Genomic DNA, 19,669 nt, shown 5'->3' with positions numbered 1-19,669 from the left:
GCCATGGGATCATTTCAGGTACTGTGGAATCATTCCTCATGCAAAACCATGGAGAAGTTTGCAAACCATTTGTGAAGTAAAGCATTGTGGAGTCTGTTTGAAAATAAACATGGAGGACAGGTAAACTTTAAAATGATGTCCCCAAAGTGCAGAGATGACATGGGACATCTATTGCTCCATGTCTGCAAATCCATCTAGAAAAGTTCCAGGGGTTCATTAGCTTTAATGTGGCGGTTGTGGGTGATGCATTTCAGCATGTTGTATTAAAATAATGCCCTTTTTATTCCTTTTTCTCAGGACAGTGCAGTCATTCTGCTTTCCCTGAGCCTCCATGGTTTTCCATTAGTCCTCAATCAATTATTTATTCATGGGAGAGTATCTGAGAGCAGCAGTCCAGTCTGAGAGCAGCAGTACTTGACTGTGGAGATGAGTTTGAAGTACTTGATGGCTGAACCCACTGGAATTGTCAATAACATTAAGAACTACTTTCCTGCCACAAAATAAAAATGTGGCCTTGTAGGTGGAGGGTGCTAAACTTTGATGAGGACATGAGCTAAAAACCAGAGCACTTTTGATGCCACCTGGATGTAACTTTAGAGAGCACAGACAAGGATTTTTTTTGATAATCACCTTGCCTTCTATCTAGTTTCTAGATAGAACATATGTATTGTGCAATTCTGGCCTGTGTTATAAACATGGGAGGGCTAGGTAGAAAAATCTGTAATTCTGAGTTTTGATATTATGTGGTGCCTCAGCAAGAGGCACCAAGCTTTTTGCCTGATGTTTTTGGTATCCCTAGACTAGAAATAAGTTTCAGTTGGGATTTATGGTGTCTTCTTCCTGACCAAAGGGATTTATAAGCAAGACATATTACTGAAGCCTGTGTAAGCAAGAGGGACCTGACAGCTTCAGATCTTCCACAACTGAAATAGTAAAATCTGAATATGTCAGGAGGTGTATTTCCAGGTAGACACACAGTACCCTTAGCATACTTCTCCAGGGTCACACATTGCAGAGGCCAAAGGGACTTGCAGGGACTTGATGTGTGAATGTGCTAAAACTTCAAGGGCTGAGCAGTGTAAAGACAGACTTTCCTCACTCGTGTCCAGTTTCTATTTTTTTCCTTGATGGGGTCAGAGGAGACAGTGCTTATTTCATTTGGTGATTGATTTGTTTCATATATAACAGGAGCAGGGCAGTTGGTAGCTCCTTGTGCCTGGCAGCCATGTCAGGTGAGCATCACTTGACTCCTGCTCTGAGTTACTGCTGCTTTACTAACAATCAGGGAGCCACCTCAGACACCTAATTTGGCAACTTTGGTAGGCTTGTCAGCTGGTGAATCAAATTTAGAGGGCCTGAAGTGGCTTGGGAAAGCATCTGTTCCCCTGTGCCAGCTGAAGAGGGAGCTCAGCCCAATGAGACTCGAGGGTTAAGTACTTGATGTGCCATGGGGATAACACCAGCCAGCATTGTTGGTGAGCAGTTTGGGCTCTGTTTGATGCTGTGTGGCATTTGGGGTGACACATGGGATCTGGTCTGTCCCTGCTGGCCTGGCACAAAGGTCAGTGTCACTGGTTCCTGCACGAAGGCAGCCTGGGAGGAGTCAGAGGGGGACTGCAGAGAGCCCAGCCAGGAATTCCACCTGGCTCTGCCCTGCTTATCCAGGATCCTTGGGCTTCAGACAGCTCTGGGTGAACCACCTGTAATGAGTGAATAACAACAGAACATTTCAATTCACATGAAATGAGAAACTAAATCTTAATGATAATGACCCATCTTCTACACTCCTAGAAAAACTTCTTCCATTTTATATTTAAGTGATTGCTGTGGTCAAAAGCAGAGATCAGAGCAGTCAGAAAAGAACTGTGTTTGCCTAAAGGTTCCCTGGAGTCTTAGAAAAAAAAAAAAAAGAGCCAATTATATCAGTGATGGTGTCAGTTTGTTTTTTTTAAGAAACAGCTCTCAAGACAGCATTTCCTAGGAAATTCATTCATTTATTCCAAGGGGAACCAGGCAGAACTCCCTCCTGTGCAGCAGTGGGGGGGCTGTGTGCTTTGTGCCCACAATGTGTCACTAGCAGGGAGACTGTTCTTTTGCTCTGTGCATAAAAATTCAGTGCAGATGGTGAGATTTTCAAAAGCAGCCACGCTGGGCCAGCACGGATGCTCCCTCAAAAGTTAATGGTAAGTTTGACAGTGGAAATCTACAGGGCAAAGCAAGGTGCTTTTAAAAATCCTGTCTAAAAATACAGTACTTCTGCCTTCAGCTTTGTTTATTCCATTATAGAAAGGAGATTAGCACCTATAGCCTTAGCCTTATAAATCTGGATCTGTAATTCAGAGCCTTAATAAGGTTAAGTAATTTTTTTTTCCTCAGGGCAGGGCCTATTTCAGATTTGAGTAAACTTGACAGGAGTTGGTTTTTTTTCACTGATTTCCCTGGATTTAGAGTGAGGCTCAGAGTACAGTGAACCTTACCTGTATCAGATGAATGTGGAGAAGTCTGCCTGACCAGATTTACAGGTTCCAGGCAGGAGTGTCCTTCCCACAGAGCCCTGCTGGCGTTCCCAGTATCAGCACAGGCTGGTTTACTGTCCAAGCCAGTGCCAGAGGCAGTCTGCATACATCATCCTGATGGATAGGGACACCTTCATTTTCATTTTCTTTGATATTTCTAGGAGTGAAATATTCCTCCTAAGGCTGGGGTGAGGAGGGTGGGTTCCATGGCAGCTGTGGGATGAGCAGGAGAGTGCCTTTGGTGTGGGCTGCTGGCTCATTCCCCCAGGGCAGGTTTAGTGGCACACAGTGGGGACCTGTCCTGTGTGCTGGGGGAAGGAGGAGCCTTTTCAGCAGCACAGGCCATCCTTGATGCTACCAGGACAGCTTGGAGCCTTCAGCAGCCCTGTGGTGGGCTGTGGGCAGCTGGTGATGACTAATGCTGGATAACTCTCACTCCATCTTGTAGTGTTGAGACCATGCTGTGCTGTAGGCACAAACCTGAATCCACTTTAATTTCCATATCAGGTTTTGAATCAACGTTGATCTATTTTTGTCAAAGTGACACAACAGGCTTGTGCTTTTTAACCTCTCCTAGCTCCATTAGTCCTCTGATTCTTGTTCCTGCATTTGGGTCTTGAGTCTGTTGTGTGCCTCCTCTGAAGACTTCAGGCAATGGGATGCACAAAAAGAAACATTGTGATTGGTAGTTTTTTTCTTCTTTTTTTTTTCCTTTTTCCCTCTTTTTCTGGCAGCGGTAAAATAAGAGCTCTGTTGGGAGCAGCTCAGCAAGTGATGTTTCAGGGCCAGCAAATTCCAGTGTTGCTGCCCAGTGGGACTGAGGAGTCTATCACAGGACTAGGCTGGCAGCTCATCCAGAGGGAGAGTGCGTGGCATCCATACCAAAAACTGGACACGAAGCCTTTTTCCATCCACCTCTCCCCTTCCTGCAGTAAATGGGAGGACAAATGCTCTGGGATTCAGGGAAACACTTCAAGTGTAGCTCCTCTTTCCTGATTAGAGTCCCACATAAAATGCAGCATCTAATACATAGATTATATATAAGTATCTATAAAAAATGCACGCACACTAATTTGGATGTATAAATAAATTATAGGGGTTGTGCCATCCTTGGGATTACTCCAGTGTGGCAACCTCCAGCACGCCTGTGTTTCACCAGTAATGTCTCTGGCTTGTGGCTGCCCCATTTCACATATCCCCCACGTCTTTTTGCCCTTGTAAAGCTGCCTTTGAACACTGTCATCAGCCCTCTTCCAGCTGCTATGGGTGTAGTGAAGGGGAAGCTTGTGGGTGTGCCTGACCCCAGAGGGACTCAGTGAGGTCCCACTGGGTCTGTACCAGCAGCGTGGGGGAAGCTCTGTGATCACCTCTCCTGGCGTGCCCAGGGTTTTTGGTCTCTGCCTTTACACTTGAGCCTACCACTCTTGTTTTAACTGCGGGATGAATCACGCCTGCTCATCTCAGCAGCAATGAAATCCCGTGAGTAATTGTGTTAATCTTCCACAGGTGCCCTTCTGAAGTGCCCAGAGGGAGGGGAGGTGGGAGTGCTGGTGCTTCAAACCATCAGAGAGGTCTTGGATGCTGGGTGATGCCATCTCCTGTGCTGTAAGAGGAGTCAGCGCCTTGGGCATTGCTTTGTCTCCAGAGCAGCAGCCCTGGGTTTAGCAGTGCTCTGGTGTGGGCTGGGAGCTGCTTCCAGGGAGCCCTTGCAGGCAGGAAGGGGTCAGGCAGATGGACAGCCCGCAGCGCTGGGTGCCAGCCCATCTCTGCCAAAAACCCCATGGTGCTGCCTTAATGCAGGCAGAATGCTTGCAGAAACTTGTCCTTGTGCTTGGAGGGCTGCTTGACTTTAAAATAATAATGACAGAGCACTTCTGGATACAGTGCTTGCCAGTCTGTTTAGTCTGAAGCCCAAGAAACAGAGCAAGAATCAGACTTAGCCCATGAGTGTGCAAGACTGATACTGAGTGCCTTTGGACATCCTGAAGAGCACAGATGCAGCTGTGAGGATCTGTCTTGGGCTAACTCACCCACTCCTGACCTTGCCCTCAGGCAGTCCTTGGCCATGTGCTGTGGTGAGAGCTTTCAGCATGTTCCAGTGCTGTGTCTGACCCTGGACTTGAGTCCATATTGCATCAGTCTGTAACATCTTGTGTTGCAAGAGAGGTGGAGCCTGCTTTGGAGGCTGAGTATCCCTAATCCATCACACCTTTATCCCAACACATGGCTGCAGAGCATTTCCAAAGGTCTGTGATGTGCATGCCAGCAGGGTGGGTTGGGTGAAGCAGAGACAAGGCAGGAGGCCCTTGTTGTATTCTGCCAGATTCCCCTCCCAGCTGTCGGTGGAGTCTGCAGGATGTGCTGTTTCAGTTCAGATTCCCACCAAATTCCCACCAAATTCATTCCTGGGGCTGTAAAAGCCCCAGGAATGGGGCTGGGCTCCTGGCTGGAGCACTGCTCATGTGCTGAGGTGGCTGTAGGATGCACCTTTCCCACGAGCCTCCTCTGGCTCCCATGGCCAGCAAGGACAGGCACCTGTCTACTGTTAAATGGCCCAGCAATCAGTGTGGATTTTCAGTGGAGTTTCACTTATTTGTACCACTTACCCTGAGTCTGAGTTGGATCCTTGAATCATTATATCACATTCCTGCTATTGCTTTGTGAGAAATGAGAAGGTCAGCCTGGAGCCGTGGTGGCTGTATTTACAGTCCCTAAACACTGAAGTCTGGTCAGATTTTGAAAACAGCTTTTGGCTGTTAGGCCAGTGTAGAAGGGCACTTGCTGTGTTTCATTCCTACTTTCTGGTAATTACGAATTACAAATATCTGGAGAGATCTTCCCCTCATTTCTGTCCTGTTACACTGCACTGCAGGTTGCAGTTTGCTGTAGCCAGGCTGTCTGTGTGGCTTACAGTGGTCTGGGTGGGTTTCACCTCAGAAGTTGTTTGGAAACCAAAGTAAATGTTTTCTTTACCCGAAGGAATGTTTTTCAAGGAAACAAAGAGTTGAAGTTACGTTTTGCAGTCCCTGTGTATTTTGCCATTACTTCGTGCAGTGCTGGGGAGGATGGGGTACACAGACTGAATCCCACGGGATTTTGGGAATTGTGCTGGGAAGCTACAGGTGTGTAAAGCAACACTTTCCATCTCAGCCTGCAATGCCCACACAGTGGTGTGTGTAAATGCCTACACACTGTTCATATGCTGGATAACAACAGTGTCCTACCTCTTTTTATTTGGCAGCAAAACTCAGGATTTCTGCTCTTTTTCTCCAGCTTGGTGCATCTTGATCCTTTTCTGATCTCTGCTTTGTGGCTCCCTTAATCAAAGGCCAGTAACCTGGTGTTTCATTTGTGATTTCAGTGTTTCTTCCTGCCCTAAAGATGTGCCTAAGCAAATACCAGCAGCTCAGTCTGGGTTTTTGTGTCTTAGCTCTGGTGGAATGTGTTGCAGGTGTCAGCTTCAGCCTGTATTTATTGCTGCCACTCAGCTTTACCACTGCCTAGGACATGCTTAACTCTTCCTTGGGGCTATGAGACTGTGAGTTTCTGGTCATAAAAGCTTACTTGATCATAGAAATAAATATTTTTTGGTTGTTGTTAGAAAGATGTGGGAGATGTGAACCATTTTCTGTGAGGGAATTTATAAGCAAGTTCTCTACAACCCAAGACTTACAGTAGAAACAGCCTTAATTCCCAAAGTGGTATAAAATCTTGGGGACAAAATGTGGAGATCCCTAGTCCAAAGCTGGTGGGAACAGATTCATGAAAATAATTATTTTCTTTGAGTTTCCTAACTGAGTCTCCAAGATTTAGTATGGAAAGAAAGACAGAAGATAGTTTTGTGGGTCCAAAATAAATGTTAAGCCTTTTTAAAAGCAATTATATATATATTTTTTTGCAAGTCAAGACAGCATTGGTTTCAGGTAAAAGGAAGTATTTTAGTTTGGATGTTCCTTATGAATGCAAAGGAAAATGGGAAACATTATCAGCTTCACAGGAGTATTTAGGGCTTTACATAAAACTGAGACCTCCATCTGTTCTCCTCCTTATTTAATCAAAGTATGGGTTTAAATCTGTTGTCCACTGTATTTGGAGCAAAGCCTCCAACTTGAAAACTACTGCCTTTTCCTTAACTATCTTACCAACTGTGCTATTCTGCAGGTTGTACATCTTTCATTCTCCTCTGTTGAAGTTGCTTCATTAAAAAAATATATTACCATGTTTTTGGAGCAGGAGTTGGAAATGTGTATTACTTTGGCTACCAGAGCAGGCAATAGAAATGCATTTTTCTGCATCGTGATGGAGATTGCAGTATTTTTGTGAAGTAAAATGACTTCAGCAGGAGAGGTGGAGAAAAATCAAAATCTCGTCCCTGCTTGCAAAGGGACTTGAATGCACATTTGCTCACTCAAACGTGTTTCCAAGGAGTGTCTAAAGGGAGAGTTTTCCCCTTCAGAAAAGCGAGAGTTACACTCATTTACTAATTTCAGGTTTGAGGATTTTGTTTTCCTTTGTGCATTTTTTGGAAACCATTTGGCTGGAGTTTCATGTTAGCCACACTTACCTTTGTGGCTGGCACCACTGAGTGATTTGCCTTGGGATGGGAGCACCAGGCTTTAATGAGCTTTAAACTGGACCTTTGAGATCAGCAAACCTGGGATAACCTTGAGGGGAGGCAGGAAGCCAGTCTGCCACCCTTACACCTCTGGATCCTTACTACATGTACAGCCCTTACCAAAACAGGGTGATGAAACCAAAATAAGGGAAAAACCCTCCAAACTTCATCCTTTCAAATGCAGTTTCAAATACATCAGGAGGGAGATGGCAGGTACGTGTATCACACACATTCCCTGGCAAAAGTCCTGGTGCAGGGAAATTGCATTTGACAGATGCTTGGGAAAAGGACCAGATCATCTGCAATTGTAATTTTGGGTTTTTACAAACGTCAAACTCGAGCAGCAGATGTGCAAAGAACACCTCTACCACTGAGTGACACTGAAGCAGCTCATTTTGTCATTTCTTCTGGGTCTAGACTAAACAAGGCCATTAAGCCAGTGTGCCATAGCTGAGGGGGAGGACAAAGACAGCCTTTTCTGAGTCAGGATGAAGCCTGTTTTCCAGGGAACCTTTGCCAGTGAAAGGCAGAACCTCAGCTGGACCTTAGAAACGCAGCCTCAGAAAACCTCTCTGCCGTTACTGCTTCATGGAACTGCTAAAAATATTGGATGGAAAATGCAAGTATTAAGGAAATGAGCCAGATTTGGCCTTTCTGAGCTGGATGGCTTCCAGTTTCATCAGCTTCCCGGAATCCTTGCTGCGAAAATGAAGAGCTCCTTGTAAATCTCAGAGAACTGTCAATGTTTTTCCTCTCATGTGGCCGTGCTGGCTTATGGGGAGACCTGTCAGCATCAAGCAGTGAGTTCAGAGCTCACAACTGGGATGGCTTGGGACAAATGCTCAAACCACAGCTTTCCCAGGGATTTATCAGATGGGGCAGCCAGAGAGAGCAGGCTCCAGAGGAGCCCGTGGCTGAGGCTGCCACTGTGCTGGCCCACAAGACCTCCGAGAGGGAAGTGTAGGATGATCTCCTGTCATTTTGCTGAGCAAAGAGCATTGAGCAGCCTTCTGTGGTCATGGGAGGTCCTCTTCTGAAATGATCTGCACGTAGCCAAGGGCCTGAGCAAGCGAGAGCCAGAGTAACGTCACATTACAGGTTATGTGAAAATAGAAAATGCGAGTGTTGGGTTTCACACTGCTGGACAGAAGTCAGGAGGAGACAACAGACACTGCTAATGGGTTTAACGTGCAGTGTGGAGAAGCCAAGGGCTGGAGCTTTGCCTTGTGTGGTTTGAGCTACGCTTACCCAGCGAGAGGCAGACGGTTTAAATTTAATGGCAATTGCAGAGAGAGAGGCTCTCTGGGAAGACACAGCGCTCTCGCACCTGCAGGACTCCTGCCATCTCAGAGCTGGGATGAGCATGGTGCCCTGTGCAGCTAACAGGGATTTGGGAGATCCTGCAGCGTGTCCTGTGGGGCAGAGGCTGGCAAGTGGCAGCGTGCCCTGACGGACATGGTCAGCAGAGCTGGCCCAGCCCCGTAGCTGTCTCTTGCCTCTGCTCTTCCGCATTCGGGACTGTGTTTCTGCTGGCTCAGATGTAAGGATGGTGTATTTTGAGGTATGCCCAAAGTGTTCCGGGACGTGGTGGATGTTTCAGGGAACAGAAGGAGGTTTGCTAGGGGGATCTTCAAGCGAGTTCACCAAAATTCCCCTTCCAGCTGTATCTTTAGGGGCGCACCGCAACAGTCAGCACTGCCTAGGACCGAGAAGGTGTTTGCTGCCTTTAAACCCAAGCCAAGAATAAACTGTGCATTTCAGCCACATTGTGGCAGATTCCTGAAAACAAGGCCTGCCTTCATGCTTGGAGGGCTTCCTTGCCCTGCCAGGAACCACAGGGAAGAGCAACAGGAGCTTTGGCTGTAAGCTACTGCTGAAGATGGGCTGTTGTGGGCAACCACGCACAAACCTCTCCCTGTGCTCCCCTAAAGCCTTTCCAGGACAAGCCTTTGCCCACATGCCTCAGCCATCATTTGTGATTCTCAGAAGGGAAAAAATAAGTGTCTCCTGCTGAGCATGCCGCCCAGAGCAAACACTGCAGTGTGAAACAGGCATGGGCACTGTCCTTGGCATCCACATTTCACTGGCCACTGGGCAGCTTGTGGACCTGCTGGGAAGAGCAGCAGCGTTGCAGAAGGCTTTTTGCTGGCTTGTGATGCCAAGCCATCCTAAAGTTGAAGAGAGAGGATGTATGATCTTGTGATTAAGATCTGAGCTGGAATGCAGGAACCTGGTGTTCAGCCTTGTCTCTGGGGGACACGGGCAAATTTCTTAACTTCTGTCCTTTGCTTTCCCATCCATTCAAAAGAAGCTAAGAATACTTTTCCTTACCTCTTTAGGAGAGGATGTGGCTCTGATTGTCTTACACAATGTGTCCTTGATCTTTCCAGTGCAGCAGTGTAGCTGAGGGAGGGCTGTCTGGAGTCCTGTGGGCTGTGGAAATGCCAATGCACAACAGAGCCATCAACTCCCTGATTCTCACTTCAGGATCATAGATGGAGGATGAACAAGATCAAGCTGGATTCAGATTTCAGCTCAACCATAGGTTTTTATATTGATGTGGAGATGTCACCACTGATGTTACCACCCTTTCTAGGGAAACAGATATCCAACCAAAGGCAAAATGGATCAAGATCCAACATGAAGGGCTTCTGAAACCCTAAAATGTATTTAGTTTTTGATCATGATGTGGGCATCAGAATGACTTTGAAGGTGGCTTTGTCAAGCTACCCCATCACAGTACTGCTGTGATGGCTCTGGGCAGCTCTTGGGCCAATACCTGAGACAGTTCATAAAATGAGCTGTGACCTGTTTGTGCTGCACAGAGCAGCATCCTGCATCCTCTCCTGCATCTGCAGTGGTGCCTGGAGCTTGTCTGGCAGCTGCAAAGTGGAGGTGCTGCTAGCTGGTGTATTTTTAGGTAGGCATTGCCTAAGTCTGCAGATGACCCCATGGTGTTCCTGACAGTGCTTCTGGCTGCAGGCTACTCCCATGGGCAATCTCAAGGTCAGGCAAGCTGATAAGCTTTGTTAGGGGGCTCTGTCATTTTGGCAGCTCTGCTTTCCATGAGGAGCACCCAGGCTGTTAGAGGTGATGTACTGGAAAAAGCGTCCCCCTGCAGCTTGTTGGACTGCAGGTCTCTTGTGACAGTGACAAGGAGGTCCCCACTCCAGTGAGGGCTATGGGGAATGTTCACTGCTTATGTCAGCGCACTGCTGGAATTGATACAGCTGGGAGGACTTCAAGAGTTTGCCTTATGATGGAGGCATCCTGTGCTGCCTGAAGATTCCCCCTGCCCATGTGGTGTGATGTCAGTAGGGAGTTTCTTCTCTTCTCAGCTTGGACGATGCTCCACATGGGGTTTATCAGTCAGGCTGATAACAAGGAGATCAGGGACTGAAGCCCCAACACCTCAGGAGAACAGGGAAGGTGCTTCCTCTCTGCAGAGGCCTTGCTGTGCTCCCCAGCTCCAGGGTCTGCTCCAGTGCAGCTTTGCTGAATCAGAGTGCAGCCTGTGTGCAGCATTTTGCTGCATCATAACATCCTTACACAATCTGACAGCTCTGGCAACCTCTGCTCCAGTGAGCTAAACAAGCAGCAGCCAGGTTTGTGGTGTGTTTGGAAACCCACGTGGGCAAACTCCTGCAGCACCTGCCTGCATTAAATGGCACTGGCAGAATGATGCTTCTTCCTCCCTCCCATTTGTAAGAGATGAAGCAAAAGAAAACCTCTCCTGCATGAATTTTGTTAATTTTTTTGATGATGATGAGGTTTTTCCAGGTTGCAGGTTGAGCTTCTAAGGCCTGGGATGGTGTCTGCATCTGTGTGGGGCTGCTCCAAGCACACAATGACTCTGAATATTCTCATTTTAGGGACTTGAAGCTGGACAATGTGCTGCTGGACTACGAGGGGCACTGCAAGCTGGCAGACTTTGGAATGTGCAAAGAGGGCATTCATGATGGCATCACCACAGCCACCTTCTGTGGCACACCAGACTACATCGCTCCAGAGGTAAGGAAACCTCTGTTTGGTCAGGAAAATGGCCACCATGTGAAAAGTGTAGGTGAGCTTTGGAACTGCCAGTGTCTTTGGCTTTGCCTTATTTGATTGCTGAGCTCAAGGTTTCCTCCTTAGATGTATTATCAGCCCCTTGTGAAGTAAAGCATGAGTAAATCTTCAGGCTGCTGTATGCATCAAAATAAGCTGTATTTTTCTCTAGAAAATATGAGGTGAAAAATGGAAATACGGCTGCAAAAAATCTTGAGAGGCACATACAGATGCTGTCCCAGCTTGATTTGAAAGGAGATTGAATTCTTCATTACACAGCTCCTTTTTCTACCTCCTCACACTCCCTGTCATTCCCCAATCTTACTACAAAATTAGTAAACACCTCTTTAAGGAGCAGCTGCCCTCCAGATGCTGCCAGATGTTCCAACAAGGTTTCACATCCTTCAACACAATTGAATTTCTGTTTGTGGTTGATGTTTGCACCATTCTCCCACACTCATGCTGCTTCCCCTCTGCAGCTGAAAGCCTTGCTGTAGGAGCCAGGTAGGTGTTTTCTTCCCAAGGGCAAGGAGGAGGTGATGTCAGCTCACACACGTCGCTGCTCATCTGCTTCTGAGGCTCAGCCAGTTTTGCTAGAGTGCCCCTTCTCCTCCAGCTCAGCCCCAGCATCATTCTAAGGCCTTGCTTCCCAGGTGACCCAGCCAAGCTAATTCAGCCCTTGCTTAAAGCACCTGATGTACCTTTGTGCTGATCTGGGGGTTCCCAGAGTGAGATCACTTCGTGTTCCTGGACATCCTGAAAGAGAGCGCTGTTAGCGAGAACTTCTGTGTTACCATTTCCAAATCCTTCTTTCCTCCCCTGCGCCCATGTGAAGCTTCAGGGCTGTTTTTTCTCTCCTCCCTGTGCTGCAGATCCTGCAGGAGATGCTGTATGGCCCTGATGTGGACTGGTGGGCCATGGGAGTGCTGCTGTACGAGATGCTGTGCGGCCACGCGCCCTTCGAGGCCGAGAACGAGGACGACCTCTTCGAGGCCATTCTGAACGATGAAGTTGTCTACCCAACGTGGCTGCAGCAGGATGCAGTGGCAATCCTCAAAGCAGTGAGTTCCTTTGGCTGTTTGCTCTCTGTTCCAGCTTTCTCCAGCCTAATTCCAGCACAAGAGAGCAGGGCCAGGGTATTGGCATGCAGAAATCGCGTGAGATCCTGACCCTGACCCTCCTCTTATCTCAGATTGAAGGGTAAACAGAAAGAACACCCTACCACACTTAGGTGTGTTTGCATAGTTACATGGTTTAGTAGCCAACTTGGCAAGCAGAGTGTGAGCCTGTCTGTGTGTCTGGGCATTCCCCTGCTTGCTTAATGATTGACAGTGTGTGGTCATCTTCCAGAACAGAAGCAGCAGGTAAACACAGGGTTTAATCAGTAGCAACCATATGGCCAAGAAGTGAAGGCTTCCTGATAATCCTCTGTGGTAATGCCAGCATCCCCCAGGGTTGCTGCCTATCTGCATGCAAAGGCAGGGGTTTGATTTCTGTGTGTTTGGGAGGAAAAGAAACAGCAAAAAGCTTGAGGAGAGCTGTTGCTGGTGACACTCTGTCCTTGTCCTGCCATGTATTCCCAATTTTTTCCAGGGGTTCTTTTATCCACGTGCCTCACATCTTTGCCTGTGACATGGGAATTAAGCTTTTAAGATTTTGGGGTCTGTGTGAGCCTAATGTACTGGAACTGCCTGGCTTTTGTAAGGAATCAAAAGGTGATTTATGACAAGAGTGTTAAACTATGAACTGGGAGACCTAATTTGACTGTTCTGCTACTGACTTCTTCTTGGCCCTCATCACATCACCAAATATCTCTAAGAACCTTTTAGAAAGAGAAGAATCAGAGTATTCCCTTTTCTTGAGAAACACTGTGGACAAAGGTGCATTTAAGAGTGGATACCAGTAAATATTATGGTAATAGAGGACCTAAGAAATAATTGGCTAAGGTAGTAATTCATAGAAGCTCATGGAGCACCTATTCAGAGAAATGGGGTAGTCAGTGATGGGACTATTTGAGGGGAAGAGGAGAGTTTTTGGTTGTGAAAATGTGGAAATTATGTGCTGAAGGGTTTCTGTTGTATGTGAGTGAAGCAACTGCTTCCTATAGCTGGAAATACATCTGATAAATTTCACCAAAGTCAACTGACAATAAAATCCACTCCTGGAGGAGTAAGAGGAGCTTTGAAATCATAGGTTGTGCTCAGAATCGATTGATTGCGATGCTGGAGGCCCTCTTGGGTTTTGGAAATAACTCGCTACATATTTTAAATATAAACATGAACTTCAGACTCATTACAGCTTCTGGAGTAGTGTTTATGTGGTTGAACTGGGACTCTAAGTGCCTCTTAAGTACCAATTCCTCTTCTGCAGTGACAAGTACTAGAGGAGTGGATTTGTTGCAGGTATATTGCATAATTATGAGACAGAGGTAAAATGTGGTCATGTAGATGCTTGTCATAACAGGAATCTCAGGGTGTAATAAAATATGATTTGTGTTTTAGCCTTTTGATGAAATGAGTGTTTTCCTCATGCTGATAGGGCCTCCCAGAAGCAGCCAGTGCAAGCTGCAGTCATCCCAGGCTGGTCTAGTTTGTGTTCAGAGCCCAGATTTTAACAGCTTAAGGTCCCTTCTGTGATTAATAGACAAGGAACTTGATGAGGGGCCCTGGAGGAAGAGGGCCAGAATTGAGCAGGGAGCTGGGAATTTAGATAGAAAGCATTAAGCATCTCCAAAACCCAGTCAGCTCAGTAACTGCTGGTTCCTTGCCTGAAAAACAGCCCCTCTGCTTGTCTGCTGTATTATGTATTGCTGTGACAAACAAATGGAATCAAAGCTGCCTCTCTGAAATGCACATGCACTGCTCAAGAGAAGCACTACACTGTGCCTGCTTTGGGGAAAAAAGCAGAATTTTGGGGCATTCACCAGGAGTCTTGGGATTAACTAGTGGGAATTGACAACTGAGATGTTCACTGGGCCTTCAGCTCCTCAGTGTTTCTGCTCCCTGGGTGGCTGCTGCCTGGAGGTGATTGTTGCATCTTCTTTCACAGCACTGGTGATAGCTGCCTGCAGGCTGAATTTCTGCAGCTTCACAGTAGCTGCTTTTGGGCCAAGAGCTGTTCACTGGAAGAGCTCCTTCTTTCCTTCTTACACTGAGTTCTAAAGAAGCATCAGAGCATGTTGGCTTTAATGGGAAGGAAACATCCTGTCAAGAGATTGTCTGGGGCTCTAGATTAAAATGGAAGCCACACACACAGAGACTTTGATATCTTTTGAATGATAACTAATGTTATCACTGCTGAGGTATTACATTTTTCATTATATTTTTGATAATGTCTAGTCAGTGGTTTTAGGTGTTAGTATAACACAGAGTGGTAAACCTGTTTTTTTTTTTCAGAAAGACAGTAAGTTTTCTGGCTGCTAAGTATGTAGATTTTCTTTTATACACACTTTTGATGCTAATATTTCTCTTAGGTGCAGCATTATGACCAAAGGAGCATCTTCTAATTGCTATTTTGTTTTTCTCCAACAAAACATGCACTTGAGCTCTCTGATTTTGGGCTGTGACAGTGCTTTCTAACAATGATGCTAAGAGCTCTCGAAAATCAGCATCCAGCTACTTCAGTGACATAAATGATTGTAAGTAATTACATGGCATGGGAAGTCCATGGAAGATCAGGGAATTAAACCTGGATTCTCTTGCATTGCAGGCTAAGGCCTTAGTAGCCTTAATAACTGGATTATCTCCTCACTAAAAGTTCTGGTCTCTAACCTTGAACAGGACTAGTGAGAATTCTCTGAGTTTGAATGGTACAAAGCTCTGAAATGAAAATCAAGCTCTTAGGTGTACTTGGGTGCAGGTACTTAGTGATGCTCTACAAATAGATATATCTAGGTTTAGAAAGCACTGGATCCATCTGCCTCTGTGAAGAGCTTCATTTTAAACAAGGATAGTAAGTTTTAGTACTTGTTTCACAGATGCTGTTGCCTTGTTTGGGTTTCATTTTGCGTAATTGCATTTCACCAGTTTCCCCCCATCAGAAACCACATGATTTCTGAAGATTGCACCCTGTTCATCTTTGCAGTTTCTTGATAATAACAAAACTACGTTCTTAGGACCTCATTTACGTCACTGGGTGTTCCTGGAGGGTTTGTGAATGCTGGTACCAAGGAAAACAAAACTAACCTCAGTGCCCTGGGACTTTGTCTAGAATTGAAAGCGGAAATATTTGTGCTTCAGAAAAAAACTTTTTTATCTGTTTCCCTTTCTAATGTTTTTTTGTTGTTGTTGTTGTTTTTTTTTTGTCCTTGAAATTTTTCCTTGAGGGCTGGGGAGGGAGTAGGACAGAGGTAAATCAGCAAGGTTTGATGGAGTCAATATTCCCAGAGGAGGAAAGCTGAACATCTCACTTGTGTACCCTGCCCTCTTGGAATGTGTCACTGGGGAATTCAGGTGCTGATGCTTCAAGCCAGGAGGAGAGGACTCAAACTGAGCTCTCCTCTGCTTGTGTGAGCAAGTCAAACTGGGCATGGATTTGCTTGTAGGAGTAATAAAAGTGCAAAAGAGGAGAATTGCTGCTGAATGGATTCAGACCACTTCAGCTTATTCTAGACGTAAGTTTTGCTTTGGTTTCAATTCCTAATTTCTCCATTGTCCTACCTGAATGCAGTTACAAGGAGTTCATGGCAGTAACAAGGAGCTGTTTGGTTTGTGTGTGTCAAATAAATTATTTTAAATACTCTTTGCCATCAGCTGACTGAGCAATCACCAGGGTCTGATCATGGAGAAACTGTGTGAGCATGCAGAGAGCTGAGACTACTGCACCAAATCTCTTACAGGGGGAGTGCAGCTTGAGATTACTTTGTTACAGCATATCAATATTCTGAATTTGTTAATTGTCACCACCAAAAAGTGCTGGAGCAGAGAGGGGAGCTTTCCAGGCAGGCTGAAGCTTTGGGATTGAGCTGAGTGAATTGCAAAATGAAATACAATCCTCTTGCTTCCCATAAGCGGGGTGGGTTTTTGGCAGCGTGTTTCACTCACTTTGTGCCTGCCTTTCTCAGATGCAGTTCAGCCACCCTGCCTGGCTCACAGGCAGCTGAGTTCGAGGGGAGAATGGAGGGACACATTGAAAATCAGGTCTCAGAAGTCGATGATGTAATGGGAAGCAAATTCCCCAGGAAAGCTGCAGGGATTTTCCTTTCTCAGCGTGGTTTCAGATGAGGAGAGAAGGGCTAAGCCTATGGAGTCACTCCATGCACTGGTGATCTCAAGTAGCAATGCTTGGCCCAAAGGCTTGGAAATTTGGATGAGTGATTGCCGCTTAGATGTTTTCACCCTCAGAGCCTGGTAACAGCAGGGGCTGGAAAGCAGCATCTCCCTAGGGAAATGTTAGTACTGCTCTGCCTTGTGCACCCTGGATTTCCAAACTCCTGTCACAGCTGAGTTTGCTAAAGCCAAGGATGTCTCTTGGCATTTTTATGTTAACCCCCAGTCTAATGAGAGCTCTGAAATATTTCTGGCCTAGCTGAAATGCTCCCTCCAAAAGTGAGGCTTAGGCAGCCTTGCCTCTAGCTTTATATTCTGGGGACACAAATGAGACTAAAGCCTGTTCTTCCTCCAGCTGGTTAAAGACGTGCATTTTGAGAAAAACCCTGCTGGAGTTAAGAGAGTGGGCAGAAGTGGTTATATCCACCTCCAAGTGGGTTTTGTGTGAAAAATAAACATCAGACAAGAAAAGAGGAAGGTGCAGAGGAGATTGGCTGTGGTTTTAGCAGCCTGTGCTCTCTCTCACCACAGGGGGAATGGCATCAGGGAGCCCAAATGCCCCTGGATTAGTGTGAAGAGTGAGAGGAGTGGGAAAGTGAGGGAGCTTGGCTAAAGGCAAGCATGAGAAAAATTGTATCAGCACTACAGTGCCAAGGATGCAAAAGTAAAACTTGAGCTGTGTTTCTAGAGAACAGGAACAGCAACCTGGAAGTGACTCAAAAGGCAAATGGTCTGGTTGAGTGAACTCTCTCCTGCTTTGTGTCACTGAGTTCCTTTCCCCCCTCCAGACACCACTGAGACTTTGTTCTTGCAGAATTGTGTAAAATCCCCTTTGAACTGTCAGGTTATCTCCAAGAGGCTGTCCTGTCTGGGGGTGGTGCTTCAGACTCAGCTGCAGCAATAGTGGTGCTTTGTGCGTCAGCAGGAGCAGGGTCCTGCTCTGATGACCTGTGTTTTATGGACTTGTTTCTGACTGTCAGACCACAGCATGAGGGAGTTGGGGTTTCCTGTGTGTACCCATGTGCACACATAGAAATAAAATTGGGTGGAAGTTAGGAAAGTGTGTGTATGTGTATGATTTTCTTCTTTCCTAAACTTGCAGCTGACACTAGGTGAGGAAAAACTGTATTTGAAGGGTTCCTCCCTCTGTCCCTCCTTGTCATGACAAGGAGCAGTGTTTCCCATCATTTTTCAGGAATCCTAAGTGATGATAAAGTGAGGTAAATTTTATTACTATGTGTGTATGAGTTGAATCCAGGACTCCCTGGGGAGTGCAAGTTGTCATTCCAAAGAAATACTGAGGAGCTACCTGTGTCCTGTGTGGCCAGTGCACAGGGCAGTCCAGTTTGGCTGGATGCAGGATAGCAGCTCCAGCAGAGCCCCTGGAGATTGAGGCTGTGCAGGCACCTACCATAATGGGGGGTGAGAAAAGAAGAGTGGAGGGATCACAGAACGGTTTGGGTTGGAAAGGACTTTAAACACTGTCCAGTTCCAACCCCCTGCCGTGGGCAGGGACACCTTCCACCAGACCAGGTTGCTCCAAGCCCCTCCCAACCTGGCCTTGAGCACTTCCAGGGATAAGTCACAGCTTCTCTGGGCATCCTGTGCCAGTGCCTCACCACCCCATGGCCAGGAATTTCCTCCTTATATCTCATCTATATCTCTTCCCTCAATTTAAAACTGTTCCCCTTGTCCCTATCTGCTTGTGTAAAAAGTCCCTCTCCCTCCTTTTTATAAGCTCCCTTTTAATACTAGAAGTGTCCACATACAGATAAAAAAGAAAATTCCCTGGGACACTTCATCAAGGGCTTACTAAGGGAGAGAAAGCAAAGTGAGCTGCCCACCCTAAGGGTGCCACCCTGAGTGAGGGTGCCCAGACCCTCAGTGAGGACCCCTTATTTTCAGAAGGGCTTTGTGGATGGTGGGTGCTCTATGCTGAACCAGACTGGCCCCACCACTGTCAGCAAATTGAAAATGCCTTGATGAGGAGAAGAGGCAAAGGGATGGAGCTCTCACAGCAGAAAGCCTTAAAGGCAGATTTTTTAATGTAATCAAAGCAAACAGTCTGCTGTGACAGAGGAGTGGAGGGGAAAGGGCTGTTTCCAAACTGCTGACGAGGATGTCTGAATTCAGGAGAGGTGTGGATGATCCCAGCTGCCTACTTGCTGCAGCTGCTCACCCCTGACATCAGCAGGAGGGTGAGGTCCTCTGGACTTGGGAGAAGTTTATTCTGTTCATATTCTGCAGTTATTGGGGGTTGAGCACCTCTGGATAGGGGGAGGTCAGAAGCAGCTGTCACCAGCTCAGATACCACAAGTGTCTGCCTCCTGCCTCAGCACATCAGTCATTCTAACATCTGTGCTTTCTGCTGCCTTCATGCCTCACCTTTTCCCTAAGTCCTGGGCAGTCACTTTGGCCTCTGTGTAAACTCAACCAAACCCCATTGTTTGTGCTTCCCAGCCCTCTCCTGAACTCCTCCAAGGAATGAAAAGAGGCAGCCGGATGCTGATGGTGCCCTTGTGTCGCCGTGCTCAAGTTGTGTCTCCCCTTTGCATTTGTATCCTGCAGATCTGGGCCAGGTTCTTCCTTTCCAAGTGACAGAAAAAGGCAGATAATCTGTTTCCCATTCAGTGCTGGAATAGACAGAATGAACTTGTTTCTGAATGAACCAGATGTATTTTTTAGGCAAAGTTCAAAAGGAAAAGGATGATGGTGGACCCACTGAAATCAAAGAGGGAGCTGGATGAGCTCATTGCTTTATCCTCAGAGCCGAGGAGCCTGCTAACAAAGGCAGATAGATATTAAAAGTGCCTTCAAATGCCAATAAATTATTCTCCTTGGCATCTCTTCAGAGTTGGCAGTGTCCATAAATTCCCTTGCACAATTTGATTAAGCTTTGGCTTTCAGCATGAGGCTGATATTTAAATCTCTCTGTGAAGCTCCGTGCTGGATCTGTGTACGCATTTTTCCTTTATTTTGTTTTTCAGAACTGCTTTCATCTTGCATTTCCTGGTTGGCTCCACAGCCACTGCTGCAAAACCAGGGCTCTGGAGCCTGTTGTTTCCTAGCTGGGGAGGAGCTCTGCAGTTTTAAATGATCTCTTGCCTAGACAATTTCTGCCATAAACACACCGTGGTGAGGTGATAGGGCTGTGCCCCACCACAGGTTGCCTTCTTACCTGTTTTGCCTTGCACATCCATGTATGTAACCTGCTGTCTCTTACT

At 46.5% G+C, this 19,669-nt stretch overlaps 1 protein-coding gene across 3 annotated transcripts in view; it reads left to right on the top strand.

Annotated features, from left to right (window-relative positions):
• The window catches only part of PRKCH (protein kinase C eta), a 113,736-nt gene that overhangs the window by 82,900 nt on the left and 11,167 nt on the right, over positions 1–19,669 (top strand). For all 3 annotated transcript variants that reach the window (XM_038139591.1, XM_038139593.1, XM_038139592.1), the window contains exons 11-12: positions 11,004–11,142; positions 12,051–12,239. In XM_038139591.1, the coding sequence (XP_037995519.1) occupies positions 11,004–11,142; positions 12,051–12,239 (328 nt within the window). The remainder of the gene's footprint in view (positions 1–11,003; positions 11,143–12,050; positions 12,240–19,669) is intronic.

Source organism: Motacilla alba, chromosome 5 (genome assembly GCF_015832195.1).
Source record: "Motacilla alba alba isolate MOTALB_02 chromosome 5, Motacilla_alba_V1.0_pri, whole genome shotgun sequence".
NCBI lineage: Eukaryota > Metazoa > Chordata > Aves > Passeriformes > Motacillidae > Motacilla > Motacilla alba.
This window is presented reverse-complemented; position numbering and strand designations above follow the sequence as displayed.